General features: G+C 40.8%; 1 protein-coding gene across 1 annotated transcript; it reads right to left on the bottom strand.

Moving 5' to 3' along the window:
* Positions 1-207: 207 nt before the first annotated feature.
* LOC135770539 (vomeronasal type-2 receptor 1-like) lies at positions 208-12,118 on the bottom strand. The gene is made up of 14 exons (XM_065280201.2): positions 12,001-12,118; positions 10,189-11,058; positions 9,638-9,671; positions 8,202-8,318; positions 7,898-7,966; positions 7,801-7,837; positions 7,685-7,710; positions 7,492-7,581; positions 5,361-5,594; positions 4,297-4,588; positions 3,339-4,133; positions 3,040-3,267; positions 1,195-1,318; positions 208-1,103 (listed from the first exon to the last, which is right to left on the bottom strand). The coding sequence occupies exons 1-14, from the start codon at positions 12,116-12,118 to the stop codon at positions 208-210; spliced, it is 3,930 nt and encodes a 1,309-aa protein (XP_065136273.2).
* Positions 12,119-13,430: the final 1,312 nt, after the last annotated feature.

Genomic DNA, 13,430 nt, shown 5'->3' with positions numbered 1-13,430 from the left:
GACTTGTTAATCAACTATGTGATTTTACTGTTTGTCCAGGCAGTAATGTTGAACCTCTTCCAGTCATTTTGTCTCTCTAACAAGCCAAAAGCATATATATATTTGTGCTTGCATGCTTTTTTATTCCATGGCAATGTTTTTTGTTTGGTTGTCAATTGTTGTTTACTTAGTTACTTACTACATTTTCATCGAGTTTTTTTAGAATAACTATTTCCCAATCATATGTTTCTTTGTATTTTGCTCTGGTTTTAACAAAATTATGTAGCATTTTGGGGAAAATATGCAAAAAAGTAAAGCAAAACTTGAAGCTAAAATAGCGAATATCTCCAAGGCTACAGTAAATTTTCCAGGTGTACTGATGTAAGCTAGGAAAAATGTGATCCATACAGCACAGAATATGAGCATACTGAATGTGATGAATTTAGCTTCATTAAAGTTATCAGGGAGCTTACGAGCCAGAAAAGCTAAAATAAAACACAAGACTGAAAGCAAGCCAATATAGGCAAGAACAGCCCAGAAACCAACAGCTGAACCTAAATGACATTCTAGAATGATCTTATCTTTGTAATAATGCATGTTCTTATATGGGAAAGGAGGTGATATTGTTAGCCAAAGCACACAAATTAGGACCTGTATTAATGTAAGGATAACAACACTTAGTCTTTGTTGAGGAGGCCCAAACCATTTCATGACATTACTTCCTGGAAGTGTGGCCTTGAATGCCATTAACACCACTATTGTTTTCCCCAGAACACAGGAGATACAGAGGACAAAAGTGATCCCAAACGCTGTGTGACGCAACATACAGGACAACTCAGTGGGCCGACCAATGAAAGTAAGTGAACAGAGAAAACACAGAGTCAATGAGAAGAGCAACAGGAAGCTCAGCTCTGAATTGTTGGCTCTTACAATAGGTGTTTCTCTATGAAGATAAAACACAAAAAATACAATTGATGAAAATAATGCTCCAATGAAAGAACAAAAAGAAAGCACAATCCCCATGTTTTCTGTATAGGAAAGGAATTCAATCACTTTTAAAACACATTTGTCTTTGCTTTCATTTGACCAATACTCCAAATCACAAGGAAAGCAGTCACTAGAATCTGTGAAGGAATTAAACAAAAATAAATACAAAGCACATTTCAAGGTCTCTGGCCATTGTACAGTATTAAAGCATGAGCGAGTACTTATTACCTGTCTCATTACTGATTTCTCCAAGTGCACATTGAATACAGTCATAACAGCAGATAGGTCTTCCTTTCTGTGCAGCCTTTCTAGTGCCTGGAGGACAACTCTCAGTGCACACAGACACAGGCAGCTGTGAAAAGAGAAGTGCCATATAAGGCCCAAATAATGATTTCAAACCAAGTCAATTGCTTGACCTGAACACTCTGGGGTCAACGGCGGCGTGGGCACGGCAAACTCTTTATTTTTCGATCACTCCCCAAAGAGACTTATGTAACTCTGCTGATTTTTGACATACAGATATGATTTATACATCATTTAAAACGTTAAATTGTCTAGTTTTTTCTGTCCACTCCCAATAAAAACAGAATGTTGTGCTTTTCACAAAATTAAGAAAATAAACATGATGCACGTTTTGTTCTCTCTCCCTCAGTGAAGTCCTTTCAGAAACACGTCAGAAAAATGAACTGTAACTTAACAAATACTTGTCATAGAAACAAAAGATAAATGTCTACATAATGCTTGGAATGTCTGCTTTTGGAAGATGTAAGTGAAATCGAAAACAAATATTGTAATTCGTTGTTAATTGTATTAGAAGAGGGAGATGTACTGTCTTTCTCCTGTTACATCATTATCTATAATGAGCCACGCCCCGCTCCATTGAAGAGAAGAGCAAAGATCATCCATATTCATTATTCAACCCCACAGTCAATGGAGAGTTGGAGACTATACGTCTCTGCAGCCATTCAGTGATGTGTTTTAATCCGAGTGCTGGAAACATGTCATCTACTTGTTTACTCTCGACTGTTATACTCGCGTCTGGAGACACTAAACACATGAGTCTAAACACATGATGCCTCATATTTGACGCGCTTTGTGGTATCATTATAAAAGATGCGATTGCAAACATCACATCTACTTGTTTACTCGCACCTAAAGTTATCTCCAGACAGACGTGAGTGTGTGTGCTTCGTCAGTGTGATAGACTACTTGTTTACTCTCGCCTGTAAATAAAAGTTATCTCCAGACGCTAGTTTTTTCTTTGTGCATCGGTCAGACGCGATCGACGGCCAAACGCACACACAAACACACAATGCCTCATATTTGACGCACTTTGTATTAAGACGCATCTAAACACATCTAAAACCTTGTTTATTCGTGTATATCTCTGCACAGTAAGTTTATTTAACGCAGGATCCTGCATGGAAAGGCATTTCTTTTGTGTTGCTTTCACAAACAAACACGTAACAATAATGGCGTCGTCTTACTGCCTTAAAGGCTCATTATGCAGCTCAGTATGCAAGTGTATTGTTCTTCAGCTGTCAATCACAGATTATCCAAGAGTTTCCAGCCTCCTTGCATATTGCCTTCCTGCCAAAAAGTGACTTTGAAATTGTGAATCAATATTTTGTTTTATGTGAATGAGTAAGCAGAATGATTTTCACATCATTTTAAAGAAAAAACTCTAGACTACTAGATCCTGTTTTGAAAAGTCTTGGGAAAACATGATTAGTATGGGTTTTGTGGACTTATATCAGTCACTTAAATTTTTTTCTTTTTCAAAAACCATGCATAAACATTTTTCTCTCAAAAAATACAAACATGTACATACATGTTAATCATATAAAATAGTAGCCCAGTTTGTGCTGAATGCAGTGTTATAAAACTTTTTCCATTATTGTGTTTTTAAGCAACTGAAAAAGCACAAATGTCAGTGCATGTCAAAACCTAAAAACCCCTTAGACCCCAGAGGATTAAAGCGATAGTTTGTTCAGTCAGCTTTTATATTTCTTGTTATATTGCCAAGTTATTCATCATGCCCTCATAATTTGCCCTCTTAAATTTTTAACGTACCTGTCTGCTGTTCTCAGCCCATACCACAAGTTCCTGATTAATTTTAAGACGTTGCACTGGAGTCAGTGAGTGGTCATACGCACCAACCAGTTTAAACTGCATACTTCCATCTTTAGCAGGCTGCCAGTTGACCAGATCATATTTCGCCACAGGATCCCCACTTGAATCAAAAAATATTTTCTCACCTGTTTTGGCAGTGAAACTGACATCTCTCATATAGTCCAGCACCTGAGAATAAACACAAACGTAATTGGTTTCAGTTTGACTTTTATCTTTTAATTCTCTGTTTTCTTGATCACCTTTCTTGGCATGGGCATCTCTACTTTGCTGCTGTTGGTGGAGGAATTGACATCTTTTATCAAATTATGCAGTGCATGTGCGACAGCATAAGTTGCTGTGTACACTTTATTTGCAATGCGCATCTCTAATGCCTCAGTATATTCATTTTGCACTTCTGCTAAGCGTTCTGAGCCAGTACAGCCACCTGTGCTACCTCCGGTGTTTCTGAAAGAGCACTGAAAAGCTGTTTCCCAGAAATCTTTCAAAAGTTCATTTTTTGCATCTTGATCAGGGTGCACAGTTAAAAGGAACTCTCGCAGGCCGTCGAGCTTCATGTTCTGTAAGGCAAAGCCCACGGCTCCTGTGAGTAAACTGTATTCCTTTGTTTCTGCAATAATTCGAGAAGTGATCCAGGATTCGCTACCGACCCACTGGAGCCCAGTGACATTCTGTTGTGCAATTAATTGCAGGAGTGGGAGAAAATCTCCAAAAGATGTAAAAGATACCACGACCTTGGCTGTTGATCTTTTAATCACTTCCAGTGTCTTTAGGAGCTGCTCTTGTGTATCAGTTCTTGATACGGTCTCTGAGTATTCAACACAAATCCCCAATTGTTGTGCTGTCTTTTCAAATGTTGAGATTCCATAGGTACCATAATCATTGCGACTGTTGACCGTTCCAACCCAAGTCCAGCCAAAGTGCTTGACAAGCTGAGCCAGTGCTCTGCTTTGATAATAATCACTGGCTATCGTTCTGAAGAAGGATGAAAACCTTTTTCTGTCACTCAAGCATGCACATGAGGCAAATTGACTGATCTACAAAAACAAAAGAAAACAATTATTTTAACTTGTGATATTTAGACCAATTGTTTTCATAATAACATATTTCTGTACTTGTACATTTGGGGCATCTTGCAGTGGTTCATTATGCATTGATTTATCATGACAACATGTGGCAAATCAATAAGAGAGTTCTTACCACAGGGAAACTGAAAGGGCTTAGTAAAGAGGCGATGGCAATGGTGGAAGAAGAGCTTGTCTCTCCAACAATGGCTTGAACAAATGGTGGTCTAGAACAGGACTCATCATGCAAAGTCTCTTTAATGCCATTTATCAAAGCCATGCTCGACAGAATAGCCTGATTTATTGTACCACATGCATCATATATTTTATAGCCCAAAGTGACACCAGGCAACAGCTGTGTGCTGTTGTTTATCTCCTCTATGGCAAAAATCAGTGTCTGAGCCACTTTAAACTCACGCAAGTTAAAGCTGTGACAATAAACATCAGTCAAGTGTTACCATCAAATAATCATTACGGTATTTTTATAGTACCACTTTAGTACCACAGGGATAGTTTACCAAAAATTGATAAATCTGGCATAATTTACTGACCCTTAAGTTTTTCTTAACCTATATACATTCCTTTGTTTTGCTTAAAATAATTTATCCACCTCTACAAATATAGTTATTCAGATTTATTTTACCAGTAGTTTTACTGATTTCACTTTCTGTACATGGTATACAGTCATAACAACATGTAGGTTTTTCTTTCTGCACAGCCTTTCTAGTGCCAGGCGGACATCTCTCATTGCACATAGATGCAGACAATTGCAACAAATATTGCAGCTTGCCAATTTTAGAATGACCTGTTTATTTATACAGTTCATGTTCATTTATATAGAGAGCACATTTAAAAAACTGAAAAAAAAGTGCTGAACATAAAAATCAAATTGACCCCAAAATTAAAGTCATATTTACAGCTAAACTTTCCATCCCACTGAAAACAAGCATCATACACTGCAAAAGTAACAATTTCATAGTGTGGTTTGCTTTTAGGTTGCACAAATTACAAATTAAGATATTATTAACAGTAGGCAATGGTGCTCCAGGTCTGCTTGGTTACAAAAATTTTGCAGAACAAAGAAATTCATGCAGGTATGGAACAACTTGATGATGAGTAAATCATTTTTGAGTGAACTGTCCCAGTAGTAGTATTCATAATACTACAGTATTCATAATGCAACATTATTTTCATACAGACCTGACACATGTAGGTGGTTCTGGTTTGGAAGTGAAAGGATGCAACTTTTGCACAACAGTTCTATGAATTGACAAAATCCCCCCAATGTTGATTTCTCTTTCTGCAGAAAGAAGTGGTGGGAATGGCTGGCTAAGCATTTTGCAGAGTTCTGCTGTGGCTGGGATGCAAGCACCATATAGCAGCAGTAGCAGGAGTGTCTTCTTTGCCATGTTCATGTGAAGGTAGAGCAGGAGCCTTTGTAGCAGAACAGGAAATGATCTGTCCTTTATCGTGTTTTGAAATTCCATGTGGGATCAGCGTCATTACATTAGTTTGCTTTTATTGTTTTATAGAAAATATTGAACCACCTAAAGACCAATTGAAGCTAAACTACAAAATACTGAATTTCATGCACAATCTTCCAGCAGCAATGCTGCTGTTCATTTTTTGGGAACTTGAGTTTTGTTAAAGGTCACGTTTTTTCTGATCCCACAAATCATTTTTCTGAGGCAGATCTTTTTAATGATTCTCAAGCCCTGAGTGCTGTCATGAACTCTGTCTGTGTCTCCCCTGTCATGTCTCTTATTTCGAATTCCTGTCTGTTTCTGCCATGTTTTGTAGTTCTGTGTAGGTCTATTGTTTAATTGATCTGCGTGCTGATTGTTCCCCCAGGTGTATACCATAACTTAGTGTATTTAGCCAAGTGTGTGTGTCACAGGGTGACGATTACATGGGGCGGAACCAAAAATTAAGAAGATTGGTTCCGCCCGGAGATGGTTTCCGCCCGGAGGAAACACCGGAACTTCCGGGAAAACACCGTGAGCGAAATCAAGCCGATCAAATGCAGGTGTGTGAAATAAACGCGGCGATCTGGGATTGGAGGATGAGAGGAATTGAAGGAGTATAAAGAGAACATGGAAACCCAAGGTTAGTGTTGTGTGTTTTGGTGGTACAGTTGATATGTTGGGCTCGAGCGGTGGGGTGCTTATTAAGCTGTCGTGGTGTGAGAACGGAGAGCTGGATGAAACGGTGTCTGGCAACAAACGAAGAGGATATTTGACTGGGCTGAGTGTATTGGAAGTTCCTTGTTGTATTGGACGAATTGACATGCATGCTTCATAGATGTGTTTGTACAACAGTTGGATGAATACTACCGGATCACGTGCAGCGTGAAGCGGAACCAGCCAGCTTGAAGGCGAAGGAAACGAAGGAGAAAGTGTGATCATTTACTGTGAGTACGAAGAGCTTAAAGCTGGATGTGATTGTTAGAAGTGCATTATTCAACGTGTGTTGTGAGCCCTCAGCGAACCGAAATAGCGGCCCTATCACGGAGCAGAGTGGTGGGTGAGCCGGGAACCACATAAATATTAGGAGGAAAAGCAGTCGCAGCAGCTACGTCTACCCATTGGTCCTTCACCATTACAACGCCCCATAGGTCCCCAGCCCAGCTCCATGAAGATCATGGCCTGACCTTATTTATTCACTTAAAGTGTGTGGAGTGCTGTGGGTGAGTCTTTGACTTTCCTGAATGTGTGTACACTTGATGTATTGCAGTGGAATGCTGTGTATTTGTCGTCAGAAGCCATTATAGATTGGAGTTAGCTGTGAGAGAAGAAAACGAGGTGAGGCTGGTGAAGTATTTTACAATTATATGCTGTCCAGCGACACCATGTGGAGATAGGCGTATCGTCCAAATCTCTAGCCTTGGAAATCGTTTTGGCTCTGTGGAGACAGTGGTAAATCGTACAGGGAATTCAGACCGTACGTGAGTAGAGGTCCAAAGTATTTGCTCATGTGTGAAGAAAGTTGTATTGCTGTCTAAGCATGGTGTGGATTAACTTTGCCTGTTGCGGAGCCTCTTCAAAAGTGCGCCCCTGTCTAGATCTCTGGAACCAGACGTAGAAGAGAGGAGAGGGCAGCGTTCGGCTCGACTGTGACAGTGTTGAAGTTCCCCGTTGTATCAGAGGCCTCGGAGCAAGGCCCGTGAGAAGACGACTTACAACGAAAGGTCTGTGAGTAACCCTATTTACTGTGTAGATGTTAGTCCATCACAAGCCACCGCCCACGATTTACATTTAAGGTTGAAGCGTCCGAGGATTGAGACCCTGAAGAGTCAGGGGTACGGGTTTCCAGTCACCTGTGTTATATTTACCATTGTGTTGCAGCCACAAACCCTCTAAAGGAGGAAACTATGAGCCCAGTTACCTGAGAAGTACCTACCATATCCATTGCTACCAGCCACCTGTAAGAGAGAAAGGTTACAGTTATCAGTAAAGTGTCATTCTGTGTTGCAGCCACGAACCCTCTAAAGGAGGAAACTACGAGCCCAGTTACCTGAGATGTACCTACCGTATCCACTGCTACCAGCCACCTGTAAGAGAGAAAGGTTACAGTTATCAGTAAAGTGTCCTTCTGTGTTGCAGCCACGAACCCCTTAAGGAGGAAACTACGAGCCAGTTACCTGAGAAGTACCTACCGCATCCACTGCTACCAGCCACCTGTAAGAGAGAAAGGTTACAGTTATCAGTAAAGTGTCATTCTGTGTTGCAGCCACAAACCTTATAAAGGAGGAAACTACGAGCCCAGTTAACTGAGAAGTACCTACCGTACCCGCTTCTACCAGCCATCTGTAAGAGAGAAAGGTAACAGTTATCAGTAAAGTGTCATTCTGTGTTGCAGCCACGAATCCTCTACAGGAGGGAACCACAAGCTCAGTTACCCGAGATGTACCTACCGCAGCTACTGCTACCAGCTACCTGTAGGAGGGAAAGAAATCCAGTCACCCATTGAGTGTGTCCTGTGTCCACAGCCACAAGCGGCTGAAAGAGCGGAGTAAGGTCCAGCTACTCACCTACTACTTACCTTGTGTGTATTGTGCTGAGTTTCAGGACAGCAGAGTGGATCGCCAGGAGAGTTCCTAGCAAGGCCACGTGGATTGGTCCACCACCCAACTGAAGCCTCTTCTTCTTAAAATTCTGCCTCCAGGAGAAGCGGAGGGCGCCACGGGTTCAAGGAAGAACAGCAAGGGAGTCCCGTCCCCGCTCTCCCCGAGAAAGCACTACCTGGAGGCCAGAAGGAACATTGTTTAAAAGTCCCCTTTCCCCTCCCTGAAAACTATTTTAAATAATTTATTAAGCTTGTTTTAATTTACTTGTACTTTGTGTGTCTGGTCATTGGGGTGGCTTTGGGACCTCCTCGAGGTGGAAACTAGGAAGCGGCGTGACTCTTTAGCATCTGGGTCCGCTCCGACCTGTGACATGTGCATTGTCTCGTGTCGGTGATTGTTAAATGTAATGTTCTCTCTGTGTCTTTGTTCACCCATGTCTGTTTCTGGATTTTGTCTTGTACCTGTTCGTTTGGATTTACTTTTATATATTAAATACTGCACTAGGATCCTCTGACCGCTTGCTTTAAGCAAAAAAACATTACACAGGGTTGCCAGGTCCAAGAAAAATTTCCAGCCCAATAAAAGCCTAAAACCCGTAGCCTGGTTAGCCAGACCTACATCAAGATGTAAGGTCTGGCAACTCTTCACACAAACGGCTCAATGCAAGGGGCGGGATATAAGGTTGTCCCTCAAAATGCCTCTGCACGCAATAGGATAGCGCTATGACCAATCAGAGCAACGATGTAGGTCTTGATGTAGGTCTGGCTAACCAGGCTAGCTAATTGGTATATCAAACTTTTACTGTAACCAGTCGGCAAAACTCCAAACACATCTTTCTTGCTTAAAAAGGACTTCAGTAGGGTTATTTGCTCTTCTCTCAAAGAAAAACATAAGTCTAAGTCCTCCAGAGTCGCGGCCAAAGCCGCTTCAAAAGAAAGCTGTTCGCCAGCAGCAGCGCCATTCTTTGTTTTCAAGTAGGAACCGTTGCAGCTCTGTCGTCATCATGTTAAGCCCGCCCCACAGACGCTACACACGATGTGATTGGCCTGACCAAATTTTGGTTTTTGGAGCTGTTAAGTGTATTGTGAGTGCCTAGACTAAACCCTGGCAGCAAATATATTTTGCGGCCGCTAGGGTGCGTCTAGATTTCTAGGCTATAAAACCCGCCCAAATGGAACAAAAACTAGCACAATTTTTTCTTTTGTCCAATCACAGTCGACAAATGCAGGACTACAGAAAATAACTTAAAGTTTACTATTCCTTTTAATTCCTTTTAAATTCTTTATAATCTGATATATAAATATGAACAAAAAACAAAAACATATTCTCAGATATTTTCTGAACCTTTAAAAAAACCTTACAAATACTTAGGTACAGCATATGTGTTAAAGAAATAGTGAATTGTACTTACTTTTCCCTCTTATCTTCTCTCCAGATTCTTTGTTCTGTTAACACAAAATAAAATTAACCTACAATAAAAAACCTTACTTAACATACATTACACTCAATTTAAGGTAAATGACAATATGCTTACTTGAACTTGAACATTGTTTCTGGTTTTGCTTTTTCTTCTCTTTTCAGAACTCTTTTGTTGAACTATTTGACCAAACTGTGTGGCCTTTGAATACAGATTTGAAGAAGAACTATCTACAATCCTTTAGGGCTGCTTTTTGTTATACATTTGTGCTTGCTTCCCCATCCTCAACTGATGCTGAATACATTTCAGCAGTAAAGAGAGAAAGCATCCGTGGTGATGGTTTAAATTCATGGCAGCAGATTTTTCTTTTTGCATGTAGGCTCGGATCCTCATAATATTTAGCAAAGATGTCTGCTCTAACCTGGTTCTTAGCTTGTTTTTTATTAGTGTCATTTGTGAAAATGAACGCTCAACTGCTGCATTGCTGAATGGTAAAGCAAGAAGACACAATGCAAAATTGCCAAGTTCTTTAAAGCTTTTATCACCTGCAGTATCTGTATATGCAGAAACTTCTACCCAGAAGTCCTCAGTTTTGCTGTCTTCTCTATTTTTCCATTCTAGTGTGTGAATGACTCTCCACTGTTGTTCTGCTTTTCCTACATCTCCTTTGAAGAGGTAGAAAAAAGGAAGGTCATCAATCCTCGGCTTACTGGAGGACAGAACATGACTTGGTGACAGGAATTTGAGAGCATCTAACTGTTTCATGTTATCTGGAAGTCTCTTCCTAATCTCCTTGCATAACTCTAGCATGTAGTCCCTGCACCTGTGCTTGATATCCTGTAGTGCTTGGTCACTTATTCCCTTTGATTCAAGCAGAGCCATACGAAACTGCACCCCAAAGTCAACAGCATCAATGGGCAAAAGGTTCTCATCAGAAAGGTTAAACTCCATAACATCTTGCCAGTTCTGAAATGTCTTTGGAAATCCAATACGCTCAAGAAGGGACTGATAAAATGCCAAAAGTTCGTTTAGGAGTTTTGCAGGATTGGGTTTATCAAGTTGAAAGACTTTATTAAGCCTGTTTAACTCTGATACAAGTGGTTGGAGGAATTTCAGGTAGACCAGATTTATATCATCACTGTACATTTGGTACAGCAATTCTGCAGCATAGCTTCTCTCACTATCTTTTGTCAACTTAAAATGCAACTTAAGCTCCTTATACTGTGAAAGGATACGGTTGACACATTCACTAATAGCGAGCCACCTGGTGTCTGACAGTTGCAGGATCTTTAAAGGGTTTTCACCTACATTTATGGTCTGGTACAGTTCAGAGTATTTGTGGAGCCGTTGAGTGGCATTTACTCTATATACTCTACATTTCTGGGCAGGACACTGACAGCTTTTGATGCACAGAGCTGAAGAGAATGGCACACACATTTTATGTACACAATATGGGGATTACGGTCACTGAATTTTTGTAGCACTGAGTTATGTTGTCCACACATTGTGTTACAACCATCTGTTGCAAAACCAATGCAATTTAGAATGGACAGTTTGTTGACATCCAGGAATTTGAACAAAGCATTTGCTATAGTCAGTGAATCACCAGCTACTATGTGTATCATTCCTGCAAAAGTGCTAATGATTTGTGAGAGCTTTTTGCTGTAATACCTTATGCACAGTTGTTTTCTGGTTGTGACATCAGTGCTTTCGTCGACAATTAGAGAGTATGGTCCACTTCCTATATCTTCCAAAAGGTCTTCATGCACTACTGGTCCTACAACTGAATTAATTAGTGATGTGCATTTAGTTCGGTGTAAACTGATCCCTTTCTTGGAAATTTCATCCACGAGGCTACCCAAATGATCGATTGTTAAGGTGCTTGAGTGGCAAGCAACATGAACAGCCAGCTGCAGCTCTGCTTCTTTTACCGCAACATTTGTTCTTAAAAAAGATCCGCTTGTGTCAAATAATGTTCTTGCATTTGAGAAAGGAGCTGCATTTTTTCTGTGCTTTTCTGTAACACCATGTGCTATCAGATCACCGTGGTGAGCTCTAATTTCACTTTTGCAATATTTGCAGAATGCTTTTTTATCGTCATTTGGAACACTACGAATCCACTCCATTAATCCTTTTTCCATCTCCCATTCTTTGCGATATTTTTTCCCGTATTTTACCCATTTACATTTATCTTTATTCTTAACTACAGACAAACATTTTTGTGGCCGCGGCAAATTATAAAAGTAGCCCAAAAAACTTCAACCCGCGGCTCCGTAATTTTTCCCACAACTGGATTTTCAAAATAGCCCAATTGTGTGGGAAACCCGCGAACCTGGCAACACTGATTACAGAATCACCACCTAGGATCCAGCAGTTATTTTGGCCACCGGCCTGAGAGTCTTTATGCTCCGCCAGTTTTCCCACTCCCTTGAGGATCACACACAGGACTTCTTGGATCTTGTTCCACACACCCATTACCCAGTCTTTAATAGTTTTTTACCAATGCAGTTTGAACTAACCACTTAAATCACGACTTTCTCAATACGATCCTCAGGGAAGTTTTGAGAACTGTGTGGAGCTAGCCCTGGCATTGAGCGGGTCTCCCTTCACCATATGTGAGGTTGACGAGGACAACCCTCCTAAAAAAATTTGGGGGGGGGGCAGTAGGCATCAGGCTCCGTGGGATGGGGAGCCAGACCAGCCACGGATGCCTGTATGCACTACGGTTACTCTGTCCAGTCCTGTCCTTACCATGCCTGTCTCCCTTCCTAAAATGGCCGCCACCTTGTCTATCTCCATTCCTAAAATGGCCAGCACAATGACTGTATCTATGTCCAGAAGGGCAATTCGAAGGAAACCCTTTGTTAAAAGGACTGCCCTGTCTGTATCTGTCCCTAAGATGGCTACCCCCATACCTGCACCCATTTTTAAGATGGCAACTTCCATATCTGCACCAGTTATTAAGAGGGACATTGCCATAACTACACCTGTTGCCCAGAGGGCCATTGGCGTACTGGCACCAGTTATCAAGATGGCTGCCGTACCCGAGCCACTTCACAAGATGGCTGCTGCACCCGAGCCACAACTTGTAAGTAAACAAGTATTGGTTTTGCCTTTATTTCACTTGAATATGCTAGTATTGCATGCCTAAGTTGATGTCTCGAATTACAGTGCTCTCCACCTCACAGATCTTTCATAAAATGATGCTTTAAAGGCTCTTAATAGGACTAAGATTAAAGGATTATGGTAGTCAAATCTTGATTTATTTCTTATTTTATGCCCATATGAATTAAAATGGTCAGTGATGCTTTTTGCAGCATGGGATGGTGTATTATTATCCATGAAAGTACATTTATTTCAGAAGACATGATTCCTTTTATTTCCCTTAGTGAAAAAATTATCTTTTAGGAACTCTACATATCTTCTAGATGTCCTTTTGACCCCCTCAGGGACCCTAAAGGAACCCACTGTCTTCTAAATATTCCAGCCCAAATCATTACTCTGCCCCCTCCCCCTAATGATACAGTCTTGTTTGAACATAGTGGTGATTTACCAACAATCCAAAATGACATTCATCTATGCTATTCAGTGTATTATGGCATATTAATGTAGCCTGGGTGCCAGCCGATCTTAGCCCCGCCCACAACATTTTGAGGAACGGGAAGATCGGTCTGGAGTTTCACCGTTGAGTTGCTACTATGCTCGACCCAAAGCTGGTCGAACCAATCAAATTGTCAGGGCGGGCTTTATATGATGATGGACAGATGATCAGTAACGTAAATCAACC

The sequence above is a fragment of the Paramisgurnus dabryanus genome, chromosome 8 (genome assembly GCF_030506205.2).
Source record: "Paramisgurnus dabryanus chromosome 8, PD_genome_1.1, whole genome shotgun sequence".
NCBI lineage: Eukaryota > Metazoa > Chordata > Actinopteri > Cypriniformes > Cobitidae > Paramisgurnus > Paramisgurnus dabryanus.
Note: the sequence above shows the minus strand (reverse complement) of the source record. Positions and strands in the feature narration are given on the sequence as shown.